Source organism: Scyliorhinus torazame, chromosome 1, assembly GCF_047496885.1.
Source record: "Scyliorhinus torazame isolate Kashiwa2021f chromosome 1, sScyTor2.1, whole genome shotgun sequence".
In the NCBI taxonomy this organism is placed as follows: Eukaryota; Metazoa; Chordata; class Chondrichthyes; order Carcharhiniformes; family Scyliorhinidae; genus Scyliorhinus; species Scyliorhinus torazame.
In genome coordinates this window covers 345352953-345374000 of record NC_092707.1, presented here as the reverse complement: position 1 = coordinate 345374000, position 21048 = coordinate 345352953, and the positions used below count along the sequence as shown (strand labels likewise).

Genomic DNA, 21048 nt, shown 5'->3' with positions numbered 1-21048 from the left:
ATCAGGTTCCAATGACCGTGGCCCCTCCCTCCACCACACTCCCGTTCAATAGCCAACCTTTGCTTTCTAGCGTGGAGACCCCTGCCGAGGCCCCCTTCCTCCCAATCCTCTCCCCCATGACCCAGTCCCTAAAAACAAAGTAAAACAAAGCCAGTGCAAAAACCACACCCCAGAAAATCGTCATAACCCAAAGCCCAATATAATTGTAACCAACTGTCAGCTAGAACAAAGGTAAACTACCCTTCCCCATTCAACCAACCCAAAATCCCAACTGTTCCCTGCTCAAATACAGAATAAAAACAACCCGAAATGAGAAATAAAGGCTAAGCACAGAGAACAACCCCTCAGTCGAAGTCCTAATCCCAGTCCCATCCCTCATTTCAGTCCCAGTCCTTCGGTCTTCACGAACGCCTCCACCGTCTCAATATAGAAGTCTTTCGAGTGTAATTCACCCTCCGCTTTGTCGGGTAGACTACACCAAACCTCTCACCGTTACTCTAGAGTGCTGCTTTCACCCGTCCGAAGGCTACCCACCGCCTCGCCAGCTTCACCGTCAAGTCCTGGTATATTCGTATACCAGCTCCTTCCGACTTCGCCTCACGTCTTAGCTTCGTCCAACTCAGGACCTTCCCCTTGACGTGAAACCTGTGAAAGAAAATTATAATTGCCCTCGGCGGTCATTTGCTTTCGGCTTAGGACTGAGAGACCGATGAGCCCTGTCCAGCTCATATCAGGAGGGTTCTTACCCCTCCACCAACAACTTTGCCAACATCTTTGTGAAGTACTCAGTCGGCCTCAGGCCCTTAGCTCCCTCAGGCAGGCCCACAATTCGTAACTTCTGCCGCCTCGACCTGTTCTCCAGGTCCTCCACCTTGGCTCTGCGTCCTTTGTTGGCCACCACCACCCTCCGCAGCTCCTCACCTATCGAAGTAAACTGGTCACTGTGCTACGAACTGCGTCTCAAATTCTCTAGCCATCACCTCATTAAGAGTTTCCACGTGAGGATAACGGCCCCACCCAGCAATCCAGCCTCTGCCATCTTTCAGGCTGACCTGTTCACTTGATGACGAACTTTCACTCGTCCCCTTCTTCCCAGCAGCTTTCTTCTGGGTCTGAGATATTCCTCACCTTCCGTATGCTTTCCTGCAGCAGCTTGTTCAAAAACTTCCCCTGAAACCGGGCATTAAACTCCAAAAATCAGAGCCTTGAGCAAGAGCTACCCAACTTGCGACTTCCACCTGCATGCCATAACCGGAAGTCCGTCTCTCCTGCCCTTTACCTTAAATCTATGTCGCCTGGTTAGTGACCTCTTTACTAAGGGACAAAGGTTCTTCCTAACTACCCTATCTATGTCCCTCATAATCTTGTACACTTCAATCAGGTGTCAAATCGGCCTTCTCTGTTTTAAGCAAAACAACCCAGGCTAACCATAGCTGAAATATTCTAGCCCAGGAAACATCCTGATGAACCTCCTGCACCCTTAATAGTATGTATGGATTTGATAGATGAAGACTCTGCATGCACGGGAGTTTCCTTGCATTTGGCTCTGAAAAGCCCCAGCACCTACCCTTCTCCCCGAAGAATCACTTGTGAGACCCGAAGCACACATTATGCAGTGAAAGTGGTTATATTTACAGAGGTTAGTTTTGTGACAGTATTTGTTCACCCATACAACCAGTTATAATCAGAATTTCTTGCATCACCTGGCACTTTTAGGTACTCCCCCAACATCCACAGCAGGGTGGAGATAGTCTGCTGACTAGTTTGCTCTGATGCCTTTGGCAGCCGTCCTCTGGAGATGTGAGTCCATTGTCTACCCTCTGCAGGCTCCCTCTGCAGTGACAAAGGATGAGGTTGAGGGGGCCACAGACAAAGGGGATTCAGTCGACTTCATGTCTGCCAGCTGAGCTGATCATTCTTCAACCTCTGCCAGATGTCTCCGATGTGGGCATCTCATCCGTCTCCTCCCATTCTCCCTGGTTGTGCATCATCTTCCCCTGCATAAACAGAACAGAACATGGGTTTGAGATAAGTTTCATGTTGCATCCATTTGAACATTGCACTTCGGTTCAATTCTCATACTTCCACTAGTATGATAGCCCATTGCTATGTGGCAGGGCATAACTGTGCTGCAAATTGTCCAGAAGGGTTGTGGGCCAGCTCCCCCAGAAGGCTGAGCCCATCCACATGCAAGGAGAAGGCTCAGACATGCATCTGATTTGCAGAGATTGCTGGTGCCCTCTGTACTTAAGCCCCATTTCCCCCCCCACATTTTGTGGCATTATGCTCTCCCCCGCCCTTAGTGGGATTGCTGACCCCTTCTCCACAGCCTGGGCACTGATGGCATTGGCCATATGCGCTGATGCAGGGCTGGTTTTCCTGCTCAACCTCTCCCTCCCATCAGGTGAGTAATGTATATTCTTGTGTACCTGACCAAGTAGGACACACAGGGAGATGCCACTAAACTTCAGTGCTGGCCTTCGTCTCCCCTTCCACAGATCTCTATAGTTTATATTTTCATTGAGGATATCCGGATGCCATGCGATGGTGGGGCGTTGCACGTGCCATCCAGCCCGCCCCACCACGGAAGACATCACCAAATCCCCAGCTGCATAATTAATTACGGCAAGGCCGTAAGATACCATTGGATTTCCTGTTGGCCTCCGTACCTTGAGCTCAAGATGGTGGAGAGTGATGGAGTGTTGGATTTTATAAGACAAGGGAAGAGAGGCACCTGCCCCTGATAGGGAAAGGGGATTTTCCCAAAGGAGGTACTTCCTCCAACCTTCCCGCCTTTCAGCTTGAGTCGGTGAAGTTGTGGGATGGCCACGCTCCTTCTGCCTTCCCCTGCCCAATGTGTTATGGCAGCCGAGGTGGAATGAGATCCTTGCGTAGCCTTTAATTGGCAACTTAAGTACCTCAATAGACCCAAGGGTGGGCCGGCTGCCTGATGCCTTACCCACTCACCTTAATATGGGAGACAAGTTTGTGGGGAGGGTAAAGCATTGGGCTAGCCACCTGCTTTATTTTACGTGCCACCTGCATTCAAATATGTTGGGGGCAGCATAATTCACTCTGAAAAGTCCTTAGTTGAGTCTCACTGGGGGACCTCTAGCCTCTTGCCTTACTTTTGGATTGTACATTTCCTATCTTTTTAGTTCTAAGTTGCTGCAGTGATACTTTGGCTAGGACTTTACCAGATGTTAGCAAAGACTGATGTGGTGGGGCGGTAAATGCGGCATTGAAGCCACAGATGACAATGACGGTTTTCATGCCATATGGTCTGGTACTTAGAAAAAAAAACTTCAAGTGACTGGTGTCATTGTCGGATCACGGATTACAGGATGGTCTCTGATTCGCCCGCCCCACCGACAACTTAGACACTTGAGGATCGGGGGCCACACTTTTAAAGGCTCCCCAATGCACAATAAGCAAAATAGTTCACCCTGGCACTCCTGGCATTGCAGTCAGTGCCCAGGGAGTGAATGGGTACTTCTGGGGGTGTGAGCGTAGGGACTGGGTATGGGCCTCTCCCAACTGAGCGCTGCACTCACCTGAACCCCCCAGGAGGTCTGCTTGTTAGATGCACATCTTTGGAGACCAGTCAGGCTTCACATCTTTCTACCATCACGCAACCATGAATGGATTTTTTGACAGGGTTGGGGGGAGGGGTGAAAATGTTCCTTGTGTACTGGCCTTTTAATAACATGTTAATGTATTCAAAGGTGGTTTCCGACATTCAACATTGGGAAACTCACCCCATCACTGACGGGAGGGAGCAATTGTGTCATGCTTTCATGCTGATGTAAAATGCGACTTGGCACTTCTCGTAATATGTTTTGCTCCTGTTGCCGAATCCGCATGATGCGAATGGGAGCGGAAATTCCAGCCTTTGAGTCAGCCAATAAATGTGATTTTCCATTATAATTGTTGCCATTATTTCCATTGCAGTATAAATGCTGGAAGGGTTTTCTTATTATAAATGTCAACATAAAAGACACTGGCTGAAAGTTGTGGAAATAAAGACAATGCATTTATGAAGATTAGCAGGTCTGCAATGGCTTTTTTGCTGTCCCAGCAATTTAAACTGTCTCCTGCTGGTAAATTTCATTGTGCCATCTGCATGATTTTAAAAGCACGTTTAAAAATCCTAAAAGAGTGTCTAAAAGCAGTGAGCTAAAAAGGTATTTAATTTATAAACAGTTAATATTAAATAGTTAATATTTGTATATTATAATTAGATTAAGTGGTTATAAAAGATTCTCCTTAGAAATTGCTGCTGGTTTAGGTAGTATTCTGACAACTGTGCAGAGAAGAGTGCCAAATGGTAAGGAAGGTTGAAAGAAATGTTATCTGTATTCTTCCATGTGATGTGGGTGACACTGGCTAGGCCATATTTATTGTTCATCCCTAATTGTCTTTGAGAAAGTGGTAGTGAGCTGCCTTCTTGAATTGCTGCAATCCATGTAGTTTAGGTACACCTACAGTGCTTTTAGGAAGAGAGTTCTAGGATTTTGATCTAGCGATAGTGAAGAAAAGGTGATATATTTCTCAGTCAAGATGATGTTTGGTTTGGAAGGAAATTTTCAGGTGGTGGTATTGTCATACATCTGCTGCCCTTTTCCTTTTATGTGGTAGAGGTCGTAGGTTCAGAAGATGCTGTTGAAGGAGCCTTGGTGAATTGCGACACTGCATCTTGTATTTGGTATTCATTGCTGTCGCTGTGCGTCGGTGGTGGAGGAAAGAATGTTTAAGCTGATGGATGGTGCCAATAAGTTGGAGGTCAGGAGTTGTGATGCAGGGGAGTGTAAGACCTGAGGTTGGAGGTTTGAGACCCAACAATTCTTGACAGGTATGAAACAGGAGCTTGGGGAATCAGGAGAAGGCCTCAAAACTAGTCACCAACTGGAAGTGCTTGCAGGTGGGTTCACAGGCTAGGTATAAGGCAAGTCACTACAGCTAAGGAAAGGGAATAGGGCTGGCGAAGACTAAAAGACCAGTCAGTACAGCTAAAGAAAGGAAATAGAGCTGGTGAAAAGGAGATAAACTCTGACCAGAGGACCAAATTGGAATCATGCAACCAGAAATAGTTCAGTTTAAGGATCAGTTTTTTTTTAATTGAAAACTGTGAGAATAAAAAATTAATACAACACCACTGGTTATACACTACGAGTATTATGGTACTGCCACTGTACTACAGTCAATACAGTAAACCCCAGCCTGCTGGCTCCACCCAGCAGGCTCTGTATAAAAGTGTGCACTCTCCTGTGCTGCCTCCATTCTGGTTCCAGCTGCGGGAGGCTTAACATCTAGCGCAATAAAGCCTCAATTGTTCGCCATTTTGTCTCATGGTTATTGATGGTACATCAATTTTTTGTGCTAGAATTTTAAAGTTGAACGTCTTAATCAAGCCGGATCGCCTGGAGTTGAATCCTCACGCAGCCGACGCCATACCACTTTCAAGCACTGGCTAGCCTGCTTCGAAGGATATCTCGGAGCATCCACAGAAGCCCTCTCAGACCCGCAGAAGCTCCAGAGCCTCTACCCACGGGTGAGCTCACAAATTTCCCTCCTCATTCGGGACGCTCCCACTTACACGGAAGCGATGGCACTACTAAAAGGACAGTACATCAAGACTGTTAATCAGGTGTTCGTCAGGCACCTCCTGGCCACGAGACGGCAACTCCCGGGGGAGTTTCAGGATGATTTCCTGCGTGCCTTGCGGATACTTGGTAGAAACTGTAATTGCCAGGCATTGTCGGCAATTGTCAGAGACGCCTATGTCACGGGCATTAAATCCAATTACGCCCTCCAGCTATTACTAGAGAGGGGTACACTCGACCTTACAGAGAGTGTACAGCTCGCTAACGCCCTGGAAGTAGTCTCCCGCAATCTACAGTCCTACACCTCCGACCGCGCGGCATCCTTGTGGGCGTCTTGGGCCCTACCATCGTCCGACCCGGGTACACCGCAAGCCTGCGCCGCGCGGCAGCCAGCTAACTCCGGAGGCCCCAAATGCTATTTTTGTGGCCAGAACAAGCGCACCAGACAACGCTGCCCAGCACGGAACGCGACCTGCAACGGGTGTGGCAAGAAGGGCCACTTTGTCTCCGTTTGTCAGGCCCGATCGGTCGCTGCCGTTTCCAGGCCCAGCATCACTACACCCCCCACGTGCGATTCAAGGGCGCCGCCATCTTCGCCACCGCCTGCCATGTGCGACCCGTGGGCGCCGCCATCTTGGATGTCGTCTGCCATGTGCGCCCCGTGGGCGCCGCCATCTTCGGCGCCGCCATCTTCGGCGCCGCCATCTTGGAACGCACCCAGGCCCTCTGCTCGCCTGGCCGTTCGCGGGCCACCGATACCTCTGCCACCACCGATCAGCCCTCCCACCAACTTCCGCAGCTCGCCTCTATCCCCCGCGATCAGTCTCGGCCCTGCAACCTCGCGACCACTACAATGACTGTACGGATCAACAGGCACGAGATGACATGCCTCTTTGACTCCGGGAGCATGGAGACTTTCATCCACCCTGCTACGGTAATGCGCTGTTCCCTCCCGGTCCTCCCCGTCACCCAGAAAATCTCCCTGGTCTCCGGATCCCATTCCGTGCAGATCCGGGGGTACTGCGTCGCGACCCTCTCCATACAGAGCGTAGAGTACAGTAACTTCAGACTCTACGTCCTCTCCCATCTCTGCGCTGCCCTGTTACTAGGTCTCGATTTTCAGTGCCACCTCCAGAGCCTTACCCTGAAGCTCGGCGGACCCCTGCGCCCCCTTACCGTCTGTGGCCTCACGGCCCTTAAGGTCGACCCGCCCTCACTCTTTGCGAACCTCACCCCGGACTGTAAGCCCGTCGCCACGAGGAGCAGACGGTACAGTGCACAGGACAGGACCTTTATCAAGTCGGAAGTCCAATGGCTTCTGCGGGAGGGGATCATTGAGGCCAGTAACAGACCCTGGAGAGCTCAAGTGGTGGTAGTTAAGACTGGGGAGAAACACCGGATGGACATTGACTACAGTCAGACGATCAACCGGTACACGCAGTTCGACACGTACTCCCTCCCACGCATATCTGACATGGTCAACCAGATTGCGCAGTAGCGAGTCTTCTCCACAGTTGACTTGAAGTCTACATACCACCAGCTCCCCATCTGCCCGGAGGACCGCCAATACACTGCATTCGAAGCAGACAGCCGCCTCTATCACTTCCTCAGGGTCCCCTTCGGCGTCACCAATGGGGTCTCGGTCTTCCAGCGAGAGATGGACCGAATGGTTGACTAGTACGGGCTGCGGGCCACCTGGATAACGTCACCATCTGCGGCCACGACCAGCAGGGCAACGACGCGAACCTCCAGAAATTCCTGCACACCGGTAAACTCCTTAACCTTACCTATAATAAGGAGAAATGCGTTTTCTGCACAATCCACTTAGCCATCCTTGGCTACGTTGTGGAAAATGGAGTCTTAGGGCCCGACCCCGACAACATGCACCCCCTCCTGGAACTCCCTCTCCCCCACTGCCCAAGGCCCTGAAACGATGTCTGGGGCTCTTCTCATATTACGCACAGTGGGTCCCTAATTATGCGGACAAGGCCCGCCCACTCATCAAGTCTACAGTTTTCCCCCTGACGGCTGAGGCCCGCCGGGCCTTCAATCACATCAAGGCGGACATCGCCAAGGCCACGATGCACGCGGTTGACGAGTCCCTCCCCTTTCAGGTGGAGAGCGACGCATCGGACGTGGCTCTGGCCGCCACCCTCAACCAGGCGGGCAGACCCGTCGCTTTCTTCTCCCGCACTCTCCATGCCTCCGAAATTCGGCACTCCTTGGTCGAAAAGGAGGCCCAAGCCATTGTGGAAGCTGTGCGACATTGGCGGCATTACCTGGCCGGCAGGAGATTCACTCTCCTCACTGACCAACGGTCAGTTGCCTTCATGTTTAGTAATACACAGCGGGGCAAGATTAAGAATGACAAGATCTTAAGGTGGAGGATCGAGCTCTCCACCTATAACTACGAGATCTTGTATCGCCCGGGTAAGCTCAATGAACCCCCAGATGCCCTATCCCGCGGTACATGTGCCAGCGCACAAGTGGACTGACTTCGGGCTATCCACAATGACCTTTGTCACCAGGGGGTCACCCGTTTTGTTTCATTTTGTTAAGGCCCGTAACCTGCCGTACTCCATCGAGGAGGTCAGGACGGTGACCAGGGACTGCCAAGTGCACTTCTACCTGCCGGACAGGGCGCACCTGGTGAAGGCCTCCCGCCGCTTTGAGCGCCTCAGCATGGACTTCAAAGGGCCACTCCCCTCCACTGACCGCAACGTGTACTTTCTCAATATCATTGATGAGTACTCCCGTTTCCCTTTTGCCATCCCATGCCCTGACATAACGTCTGCCACGGTCATTAAGGCTCTACACAGTATCTTCACCTTGTTCGGTTTCCCCACCTACATCCACAGTGATTGGGAATCCTCCATCATGAGCGATGAGCTGCGTCAGTTCCTGCTCAGCAAGGGCATCGCCTCGAGCAGGATGGCCAGCTACAACCCCCGGGGAAACGGGCAGGTGGAGAGGGAGAATGCGATGGTCTGGAAGGCTGTCCTGCTGGCCCTTTGGTCTAGGAGTCTTCCAATCTCCCGCTAGCAGGAGGTCCTCCCCGATGCGCTCCCCTCCATTCGGTCGCTCCTGTGCACTGCTGCCAATGAGATCCCTCACGAACGTGTGTTTGCCTTCCCTAGGAAGTCCACCTCCGGGATCTCGCTCCAAACCTGGCTGACAGTTCCTGGGCCCGTTGTCCTCCGGAAGCATGCGAGGAGCCACAAATCGGATCCCCTCGTCGAAAAAGTCATCTTCCTCCATGCGAACCCACAGTACGCCTACGTCGCACACCATGACGGGCGGCAGGACACAGTCTCCCGCCAGGACCTAGCACCCGCTGGTTCCCCATCCACAATCACCACAAACCCTGACCTGGTACCGCCCCTTCCCCTCCGGTTGTCACCCCCACCCCTGCACCGTTCCCTCCTCCCCCCCCCCCCCCCCCCCCCCCCCACCAGCGACCCTCACCGAAACCCCCACCCCAGCAGCACCCGTCCCCCCGCCAGATCCACTACTGGGCGAGGAAGGAGAGGACAACACACTCCCGGAGTCGCAGATGCCCACATCGGTGTCCACACCACAACCGGGACTGATGCGATCGCGGCGGAGGGTCAGAGCCCCGACAGTCTCGACCTGTAACGTTACTTCACCACTGCTGGACTCTTTTTTTTAAACAGGGGGTGACTGTGGTAAACGCCACTGGTTATACACTACGTGTATTGCGGTACTGCCACTGTACTACAGTCAATACAGTAAACCCCGGCCTGCTGGCTCCTCCCTCTTGGGACACAGACAGGTACACAGCCTCTGTGTATTGTGCATACAAACCAGACTTGGCTGAAACTTGCATCCATTGAGAATCAATTACCATTTTCCCCAAGACAAGGCCACACCTGGAGTATTGTGTTCAGTTTTGGTCTCCTTACTTGAGAAAGGACGTACTGGCACTGGAGGGTGTGCAGAGGAGATTCACTAGGTTAATCCCAGAGCTGAAGGGGTTGGATTACGAGGAGAGGTTGAGTAGACTGGGACTGTACTCGTTGGAATTTAGAAGGATGAGGGGGGATCTTATAGAAACATATAAAATTATAAAGCGAATCGATAGGATAGATGCGGGCAGGTTGTTTCCACTGGCGGGTGAAATCAGAACTAGGGATCGTAGCCTCAAAATAAGGGGAAGTAGATTTAGGACTGAGTTTAGGAGGAACCTCTTCACCCAAAGGGTTGTGAATCTATGGAATTCCTTGCCCAGTGAAGCAGTAGAGGCTCCTTCATTAAATGTTTTTAAGATAAAGATAGATAGTCTTTTGAAGAATAAAGGGATTAAGGGTTATGGCGTTCGGGCCGGAAAGTGGAGCTGAGTCCACAAAAGATCAGCCATGATCTCATTGAATGGTGGAGCAGGCTCGAGGTGCCAGATGGCCTACTCCTGCTTCTAGTTCTTATGTTCTTATGTTCTTAATAGCATTTGCATTAAGGACCATCAACGATAGCAGACTAACCGGCACCACCCCCCTTATTTGGAAAGGCCTACGTGCCTGGGACAATGATAGCTGGGACCCGCCCAGACATCGAGGTACCCGCCCCCTAATTGGCTAAGATCAACGAGGGTGATCGAAAACCCTATCGATCCATTGGACTTGGAGTAAGGACCGCCCAAAAGGGCGCGAAAGGGATGAAGGATAAAAAGCCCTGCGCACAAGAGATCGGTCTCTTTTTTAAAAAACATTTTGAGTACCCAATTATTTTTTTTGTTCCAATTAAGGAGCAATTTAGCATGGCCAATCCACCTAACCTGCACATCTTTGGGTTGTGGGGGTGAAACCCACCCAGACATGGGGAGAATGTGCAAACTCCACAAGGGCAGTGACCCAGGGCCGGGATTCGAACCTCGGTCCTCAGCGCTGCAATCCCAGTGCTATCCACTGCTCCACATGCTGCCCTTCAGAGATCGGTCTCTTTTGGGACCGGCCTGTGCGCGACCAACTGTAGCAGAACAACCAAGTTCAAGGACCCGCGACCATTCCTGAAGGACGAGCCCAGCTGAGACGAAAACAACTTCCAACCGACCACGTGGACCCGGATAAAGGCCTTATCTCGCACAGTGCCGGTCACTCGAAGTTAAGTAAAGGTCATCTTAGTTGTTAGGTGTCGTTTAGTACGGAGCTGCGTGTATTATTGCATAGAGATACAGGTCTTGTGTTATTAATAAACTGTGTTTTAGAGCTAACATACTGGTTGTGTGGTCATTTGGTCAATATAAGAAACAGCTTGTGGTTCACATAAAGGGTAAAAAGGCAACAGTGATTAAGTACGATGAAGATTTCTGTGTCTAGCACCCTTTCAGGCAATGAATTCTACACCCCCTATCACCCTCTGGGTTGAAAGATTTCTCCTCCGCTCCCTCTAACCCATCTACCAATTACTTGAAATCTGCATCCCAGTATTGACCTTTCTGATAAGTGGAAGAGGTCCTTCCTGTCTATTCTATCTGGGCCTCTCATAATTTTATATACCTCAATGAAATCGTTCGGCCTCCTCTGTGACAAAGAAAACAGTGCCAGCCTATCCATTTTTTTCTCATGCTAAAGCTTTCCAGTCCTCTTGTATCTCTGTACCCTCTCTAGTACAGTCATACCCTTCCATTAATATACTGAACCAACAATTTGCATCATTATTAGTTGTGAGATAAGAAAAAATAATTTAAAATGTATTTTATATTTCTTTCCCAAATGTGTTCAGTGACGTGCTGAGTTGTAAAAATGCTAGTGCATTTGCTCACTGTAATCGTTTTGAATTCGATCATTCACTCGCTTGCTTCATGTTTCCACTGCTGCGCTGCTGTGACTAAACTGAGGTTACTTATTTAATTGGTAAAAACATGAGGCAGAACATTTTTAATATTATTGACAGCAGAAAAACTATTGGCAATCAGCAATAATGAACAAAAAGGCATAGGTAAATCTGTGTTTTTCAATTTTTTTGAATTATTCTGCTTCTTAAGAGGCTCTTTCCAGAGCACCACGAACACGGGTAGTGTTCCGACACCTAGCCCACTGGCTATTCTTCATCTGTGAGCCTAAATGTCGAATTACTATTACAGAGCTTTTGGTAAATTTCTATACAAGACTATTCATTGAAATCATCGATGCAGGGATTCAGGGCAAACCCTTGGAATGGATAAGAAACTGGCTTCAGGATAGGAAATTGTTACATGTTCTGTCAAAGTGTGGAGAAATAATAAGTGAGGTGCCTCGGAGCTCAACAATGTGGACTGCTGCTGTTTCTAATTTACACGAATGACATGGACTCAGATACACTATGCAAAGTGTCGAAATTTGCAGGTGAAACAAAACTAAGAAGCCCATGGAATTGGAGGTACCAGTTCAGACATTATGGAATGAATTGGACAAGTTGAGCAAGATTTTGGCCTTGTCAAGTTTTGGAATGTTGGTATATGGGACCTGAAAATATCGGCACCGGCTGTTTCGCGACAAGATGGGCAGCCAATTAGGCTCATTAAAAGCCTTGGGTGCGATCTACCGGCCGCATGGGGGTGTGATGCAGCCGGTAGATGCCACGAGATCCCTTTTCCGGACTTGCCTCGCTTCGTGAGATCGAACGGGATCTCACAAGGTGTCACGATCTGACTCCCACCCATTGTGGGCAGGATCAGTATTTGACAAATCTACATATTAGAGTGAGGCAGCTAGCCTAACATGCACTCGCTCAATCTACTGAGGCCCTGGGATCTAACCCCTTCAGCAAGGAGACCTTACTGAATGGCGAGTGCCATTCAGTACTGGGACCACAAACTGGGACAAGGCTGAACAGGGGTCTCCCAGGGGATCAGAGGGCAGGGTGGCACCCTGGCACAGCTGGTGCTACCCTGACACTGCCAGCCTGGCATCTGGGCACCAGCATGGCACTGCCAAGGTGCCCAGGTGGAACTGGCAAGGACACTGCCAGGGTGCCAGGCAGGCATTTTTCCTATGCCGGGAATCATGCCCAGGGGTGCCTTTCCCATGTGAGGTGGGTGCGGGGAGGGGGGGGGGGTGGCAAGGACCCCCTTGTAGGCGAGTTGGGGCTTTGGGAGATCCGGGGATCATGTCGGGGTGGGGGGGGGGGGGGCATCGTCGAGAGATCCTGCTATGAGAATTTCTGGTGAGTGAAGCTCCTCAGTGCAGGAGATGGGATTAAGTGCAGTCTCGGTAAGGCGTTCCCCGCTCAGAGCTCGGAATGCAGCATAGTCCCGTTAGATAGCATAGTCTTTCTTGGCACTGTGAGCGTCACGTAAAACCCGACTAAACGCACTTGACACGGGACTCTGTTGCATTTGGTAAGATTATGCCCCTTGTTAACGATTGCTAAAGGAGGCCGACTGGAATTTTCGAGTTGGCCTCGGGTTTCCTAATGTGAAAAGTGGCAGTTCAACTGCCAAGTACCAATTCTCCTGACAGGCCTACAGGCCCTGCCTGCCCACCTTGATGTGAGTAATTTCCCCCAAACCTGGTGGCCTGGCTATTATTTCTATTTTTAATTTATTTTTATTTGGCCCTCCAGCTTCAAAAGCCCATCTCCTGCCTTAAATTGGACAGGGAACCTCTGTAGTCCCAGTCAAAATTCCGAGGAGTGACTGTCTACCCCGGGAGCAAAGTTAGGACCGGGAAAGATTTCTAGCTCCTGTTTCCTGCCCCCAAAGCAAAATGTCACCTGTCATTTTCTGATTATTTAAGTGTAAGATGCTACACATAGGAAGGAAAACTAGATGATAAATGTACTTCCTGAATGGTGTGAAATAGCTATGGATGAAGTTGAAATAGATTTTAGGAGTCTTTGGTGGATTTGGTGCCGAACCTAGGTGGCAATCGACAAAACCAAGATTATGCTGAATTTCTAAGTCAGAACAGCAAAATATGTCAGAGCCGATAATGATAAAACTTTATAGTACCCTGGTTAGACTGTGGTTCAATTCCAGCATCCATTTCTCATTGCCAAGAAATAAGAGTGACTTTCAAGTACTGGAGGTAGTGCAAGAAAAAGCCGTGAGACTGATCCCAGTGTTAAGTGACTGAGTTTTGAAGAAAGAAAGCATTTAAATTGTAATATTATAGAGCTTATATAAAATTGTTAAAGGTATAGAAAAAGTTAACTTGGAATATTATTTTTAAAGGTATATTTACCAGTAAAAGATAATTGTCAGGATAAATAACAAGAAACTCTTGTTCACTCAAAGCATAATTAACAGGCGGAATAAACTCCCAGATTCAGTGGAGACAAAAGCTATGGAATAATTTAAGAAGCAATTAGATGTGACAATGGATCTTTCTGAATGGATGAATGAAGATGGGTGTGCTAAGGACAATCCTCATCCATAACTATCTTTTCCGCTTGCATTCAGTAACTTTCAAACTATCAGGCATTTCCAGCCAGGATCATCAAATATGTCGGATGTTCACTATGAAGATGTCACTTCATTTTATGGCAAAGTAATTGTAATACGATGAAAGCTTCAAATTACACATGCTTCGTCATGCATCATTGCTGAAATATGAAATAACTGCGAAAAACTGGGCGAGGTGGGGGGTGGAGGGAGAGAGAGAGAGAGAGAATTTGCGCATGTGTTCACCACAGGTGGTGATTAAATTGACCCACTGTCTTCCAGGTCTTCTGGGGCTGAAACAAAGGATAGGCAGCCAACCAATTTCCAGGAGGAGGTTTGCATTTTAAAAATGTTAATGGAGCTGACGGCCTCAGATTTAACCTGATTTAAGGCCTCAGGAAATATTGCAGCTGAAATGAGGAGGGGGCAGCCTCGGGGGAAAAAAGTGAGTGCCTTCACAATACTGCATGTGGGCCAGGAGGAATGGGTTGCTCTCCCCGGCCCTTCACGTTTCTGCCTATCAGACACCACCCATACAAAGGCCTTCAGAGTCAGGTATTGGATATTGGAATACCTAATCCACTCTGCGGCCGAGAATTGGTTGTGCTCTGGTGACTTTCCCTATGTGCTCTCCATTTGACTCAAAGTCAAGTACACACTCATCTAGGTAGAAACCTATTAGGATCAGCAGGTCCATGCTTTAAGTTAAAACTCCACAGAATGATGGAGATCCAAATGCCTGACTTTCCTAACTGAAACTTTGTCTACAACTCTCCCGTACCTTCTACATATCCTGACTCTGTTAATATCCACATACATGTTTTTGTAAAATAAAATCTGTCAACTAATCCTTTGGTTGGTAACACACCATTCTATCGGCATTAAAAAATATATATAACTTGTAAAAGTATTTTGTTACTATTAATTTATAATGTTATGTTCTAACTAGAACACTGTATTCAGAGGATGAGGAGGACACCCCCACTTGATGAACTTCAACCTCCCCCCTATCAGGATGATAATGGATCACCACATCTCTCCTACACACCATCAGAACTGGATGACAAGTGTGAACTGTCCCATTCCAGTGCAGATTGCAACAGTCCACGTTGTTCATACAGTAAGTGCCCTAGCGAGGGAAGTGTAGGCCATGAGACAGAAAGCTACCATCACAAAGGATACGAGGAAGATGTTCCCAGCGACAGCACTGCCATCCTGAGTCCAGAGGTAATGGAAATGGAGGTATCCTCCTGGTTTATTGAGTTATGTTTCACTTCAAATATCCATCACAGCTACAGAAGTTGCAATTGTTTGCAAATAAATTGAAATACCTCATTATGCTGTTTTTTGCACATAATCATGCTTCCCCAAGTTAAACAGATTTTTACCCTTCGTACTGTTCTGTAGTCTATTTGTTTATAAACGTCATCTCCTCATGTATTTTCAATTATTAAAAAGACAGATCTTCACCTAGCAACCAAACTGAGTTCCTTTCTCTCCTTAAACAAGGGTCTAGTAGAAATGTTTCAAAATTATCTTTTGATTAAATAGTGAAAGAATGGATGAACTTTTCTCAAAACTGCTACTGCTCTGCCACCATCACTTCACCATAATTGGAGTTTTCTGCTGCACTTCCAGCAAATTTACAGCGGTAGAGGATGAGCATCTCAGGAGATTCCGAGCCAATATTTTCTATGATTGGTGAATCAACAACAAGGGGACATAGGATTATGATTAATATTAAAAACATTGAAGAAGAAATTAAAAACAATTGTTTTTCTGTGAGAGTCTAAGAATGTAGACTGCATTCCAGCAAGGGGCAATTGAAGCTAAATCGGTAACCACATTTCAAGGAGAATGACATAAAGGAATAGGGAAAGAATTGCTTTGCTCATTTTCTGTAGGGATGTTGTCAATGCATTAAAAAATCTAAGCTGAATTCTCCGTCGACGAGATCCGATGTTTCACCGGCAGTGCACTCACGCCTGTGGATTTCCCGACGGTGTGGGTGTGCCCACAATGGGAAACCCCATTGGCCGGCTGGGGGAGAATCCCGCCTCATATGTTTTTAGTGTCACTACATATAGAATTCAAAACAATTTTTGATCCTGAGAGAAGAAAAATACTGAAAGATATGGGTCAGAGAGAGTAGTTAAACTGGGTTAGTTAGCTCTGATTTAAAGCTAGTACCATTCAAAGGCCTAATGGGATAAATGGCTTCCATCTATGCAAAGACTTCAATGATTCCAAACCAGTGTTGTTGATAGTCACAGGTATGGCTACAGCCACATCATTTTAGCCACATGCACTAATTTTAGTGGAAATTGAATTTCACATGAAGCTTATGGCTAATATATTAGGCAACACTGTTCTAAGCTTAACTCAGAATATTTATGCAGCATCTAATACACATAGACATCAACTCAATTAACAGAGAGCAGCTTGATATTACAAAATGAAATGAATGTTATGGATATAACATTTATGTCTACTTAATTAACTATAATATTTAAAAATGACTATATCAAAGAAGAAAAAAGGAATAGCACTGAGAGAACACTTAATTCTATTCACCTTTGGTTTATGACATCCTCAGCCATGAGTGTGAGCAGTGATTAAAGAGGATGGAAGGACAACATTTGTGCAGGATCACTCAGAGGCATGAATGTGACTTTTTAATAAGATGTGGGTGAGTGTCAGTGGTGGTTGATCAGTTGAGGATGTGAGAGAGGGATGGGCAAACCTGCAAGGTTTATTGGTCTAAAGAATGATGTGCAGGAGTAGGCTGGAAAAGACAAAGTAAGGGGGTCTAGTAAATATTTTGCGAAGTGCACCCTAATTAATTGCTTGAGACCTTTAATTTTTTTGAATTGCTGTGCATCTGTTGTAATTTAAAGAGACCAATCTATGCTCGATCTGCACAGGAATTTCCAGATTGCTGCACAATTATACGATTTAAAGGAAACATTGGTTTGTACTTGAACATGCCATGCCACTTACCTTCCCTGTCCTGATTAGCTTGTTAAAACTCTTGCTCCCATATCCAGGAGAATCTCTGTTTAGTCTGCAAACACCACCCTGATATACCAATTGCTTGTCATTTGTGTTCTCCATTCCAGACCCACTCTGACCGTGGCTTTCTACACTCTGTGGTGATATGTCTATGGGCTATATCATAGATGGTTGGTGGGCGACCTCCAACCAGCAGGTGGCGGTGCAGACACGCCATGTGGTCGCTAGACCAAGGTCATGTGACCAGTGATTCCCATATAAGGGGAGACACATCTGGCTATCTTGAAAGGAATATTGAGAGGGTAATCAGACATACAGATGAAACGTCAGTGCTAGGTGCAGATTTCAAAGGAGTAAAAAGCAGACTCCATGATAACGTGTTCTGTAACAGATTGCTTTCTTAGCACACAAGACTCAATAAAAGATTCTGGTTTGGACAAGTCTAAGTGTTTGGCAGATTCCTTCATAAGGAATAAAGGACCAAACACAACACACTCTTCTAATTAAGCTTAACAGAAGCTAAAGAAAAAGCACCTTGTGGTATTATCAGGTATTGCAGTACCCGAGAGGCTGAAGTTCCATTGGTTAAACCTGGGGGTTTACCATTGGCTGTATAGTATGTAGCTCTGCCCTGATAGGCGGGGTATAAGAATCAGTGCCATCCCAGCAGCCCTCATTCTGTACCTGAGCTGCTGGGGAACAGTTCTAGTCTATTAAAGCCTTCAGTTGTGCTACAACCTTGTTTTAGTAGTTATTGATCGTGCATCAATTTAATAGACTACACTTAAGTAGAAAGGATGGATCTCCAAATCAAGCCGGAGTGTCTGCAACTCAGTCCCCACGCGGCGAACTCAGCGGCGATTTTCAAGCACTGGCTGGCGTGTTTCAAAGGCTGCCTTGAGACGGCTGGAGGCACATCCTCGGGGGAGCAGAAACTGCATCTCCAGCACTCAAGGGTAAGCCCTGGGATCTACACCCTCATCGAGGAGGCGGAAGACTTTGATGCAGCAATAGAACTTTTAAAAGGACATTATATCCACCCAGTAAATCAGGTCTACGCACGTCACCTGCTTGCAACGAGACGACAAAGCCCCGGGAAATCGTTGGAGGAGTTCTACCGCGTGCTACTGGTCCTGGGGCTGCCCGCAAGTTGTGGCGAGCGACCGCACGGAACTCCTAGTCGGGGATGCCTTCGTAGCAGGCATGAGCTCCTCAGAGATCCGCCGGCGTCTTTTGAAGAAAGACACCCTGGGACTTAGGGAGGCACTGGCCCTGGCAGGGTCCATGGACGTTGCCTCCAGGAACGCACAATCCTACGTGCCCGACCGTGCGGCGGCCCCCTGGGCAACATGGAATCCCGCAGCGGCAGCCCCACAGACCTTCCCCGTGTCCCCGCAGGCCTGCGCTGTAAGGCTGCCCGCCAACTTCGATGGGCCCCGCTGTTTCTTCTGTGGGCAGGAAAAGCGCCAGCGCTGCCCGGCCCGCACATCATAGATTATCATAAAATTTACAGTGCAGAAGGATGCCATTCTGCCCATCGAGTCTGCACCGGCTCTTGGAAAGAGCACCCTACCCAAGGTCAACACCTCCACCCCATCCCCATAATCCAGTAACCCCACCCAACACTATGGGCAATTTTGGACACTAAGGGCAATTTATCATGGCCAATCCACCTAACCTGCACATCTTTGGACTGGGAGGAAACCGGAGCACCCGGAGGAAACTCACACACACACTGGGAGGATGTGCAGACTCCGCACAGACAGTGACCCAAGCCGGAATCGAACCTGGGACCCTGGAGCTGTGAACAAAGGGTGCGGTAAGAAGGGCCATTTTGTGGGGGTCTGCCAGGCACGAGCGGTGGCCGCGGTCTCCAGTGGCGACTCCGGACTGCCGCAGCGAACTTCTCCTCGGGCCCCAGGCGGCTAGCAGTCACCGCCACCCACGTATCCTAGGGCCACGTGCGGCCCACGGGCCCCGCCATCTTGTTCCCCGGACACCGCGCTGGACGGATGGGCGCCGCCATTTTGTCCATCTCCGACCACCATGTGCGACCCATGGGAGACGCCATCTTGGATGGGGCCCCAGGACCCCAGCCTGGCCGACTACACACTGCCCGATCAAAATTCACAACTACTGCGCCTGGCCTCGGTGACTCTGGAACAAATTCGACATCGAACACTCTCAACAGCAACGACGACGGTCTTCATCAACAGCCACGAGACGTCCTGCCTGATCGACTCTGGGAGCACGGAGAGCTTTATACACCCCGACACGGTAAGGCGCTGTTCACTTTTTACCCACCCTGTAAATCAAAGAATCTCCCTGGCCTCCAGTTCCCACTCAGTGGAGATAAAGGGGTTCTGTCTAGCAAACCTCACGGTCCAAGGAGGGAAATTCAACAATTTCCGCCTTTATGTCCTTCCGTACCTCTGCGCGGCTACACTCCTGGGGTTGGACTTCCAATGTAACCTGCAAAGTCTGACCTTCCAATTCGGCGACCCTATACTCCCCCTTACTGTCAGCGGCCTCGCGACCCTTAAGGTCGACCCGCCTTCCCTGTTTGCGAACCTCACCCCGGATTGCAAACCCGTCGCCACCAGGAGCAGACGGTACAATGCCCAGGACCAGACCTTCATTAGGTCGGAGGTCCAAAGGCTACTGAGGGAAGGGGTAATTGAAGCTAGCAACAGTCCCTGGAGAGCCCAAGTAGTGGTGGTAAAGACCGGGGAGAAACATAGGATGGTCATTGACTACAGTCAGACCATCAACAGGTTTACGCAGCTGGACGCGTACCCTCTCCCCCGCATATCCAACCTGGTAAACAGGATGGCGCATTATAAGGTCTTCACCACGGTGGATCTCAAGTCCGCCGACCACCAGCTACCCCTCCGCACTAGTGACCGCAAATACACTGCCTTCGAAGCAGATGGGCGGCTCTATCATTGTTTAAGGGTTCACTTCGGTGTCACTAACGGGGTCGCGGTCCTCCAACGCGAGATGGACCGAACGGTTGACCGGTACAGCTTACGCGCAATGTTTTCGTATCTCGATAACGTCACCATCTGCGGCCATGACCAGCAGGACCACGACGCCAATCTACGAAAATTTCTCCAGACCGCTAAAATTCTTAACTTAACGTACAATGAGGATAAATGCGTGTTTAGCACCGACCGTCTAGCCATTCTCGGCTACGTAGTGCGAAATGGAGTTATAGGCCCCGACCCTGAACGCATGCGCCCTCTCATGGAGTTCCCCCTCCCTCACTGCCCCAAGGCCCTGAAGCGTTTCCTCGGTTTTTTTAGCTACTACACTCAGTGGGTCCCTAACTACGCAGACAAAGCCCGTCCCTGGATCCAGTCCACAACCTTCCCCCTGTCGATGGAGACCCGCCAGGCCTTCAGCAGCAAAGCAGACATTGCAAAGGCCACGATGCACGCCATCGACGAGTCCCTCCCCTTCCAGGCCGAGAGCGATGCGTCCGACGTAGCTCTGGCGGCCACCCTCAACCAAGCGGGCAGATCCGTGGCCTTCTTCTCCCGTACCCTCCATGATTCCGAAATCCGCCACTCCTCAGTCGAAAAGGAGGCCCAAGCCATAGTAGAAGCTGTGCGACACTGGAGGCATTACCTGGCCGGCAGGAGATTCACTCTCCTCACTGACCAACAGTCGATAGCGTTCATGTTCGATAATGCGCAGCGGGGCAAGATAAAAAACGACAAGATCTTGCGGTGGAGGATAGAACTCTCCACCTACAACTACGAGATCTTGTTTCGTCCCGGGAAGCTAAACGAGCCTCCTGATGCCCTGTCCCGTGGCACATGTGCCACCGCACAAGTGGACCGCCGCCAAGCCCTCCATGAGGACCTCTGCCACCCCGGGGTCACTCGCTTTTTCCACTTTGTTAAGACCCACAACCTGCCCTACTCCATCTAGGAGGTCAGGACAGCCACCAGGGACTGCCAAATCTGCGCGGAGTGCAAACCGCACTTCTACCGGCCAGAGAGGGCGCACCTGATAAAGGCTTCCCGTCCCTTTGAATGCCTCAGCATG

At 49.2% G+C, this 21048-nt stretch overlaps 1 protein-coding gene across 4 annotated transcripts in view; it reads left to right on the top strand.

Annotated features, from left to right (window-relative positions):
- The window catches only part of LOC140425519 (synaptotagmin-14-like), a 349470-nt gene that overhangs the window by 216346 nt on the left and 112076 nt on the right, over positions 1 to 21048 (top strand). For all 4 annotated transcript variants that reach the window (XM_072509927.1, XM_072509918.1, XM_072509909.1 and 1 more), the window contains one exon: positions 14933 to 15210. In XM_072509927.1, coding sequence (XP_072366028.1) covers positions 14933 to 15210 — 278 coding nt within the window. The remainder of the gene's footprint in view (positions 1 to 14932; positions 15211 to 21048) is intronic.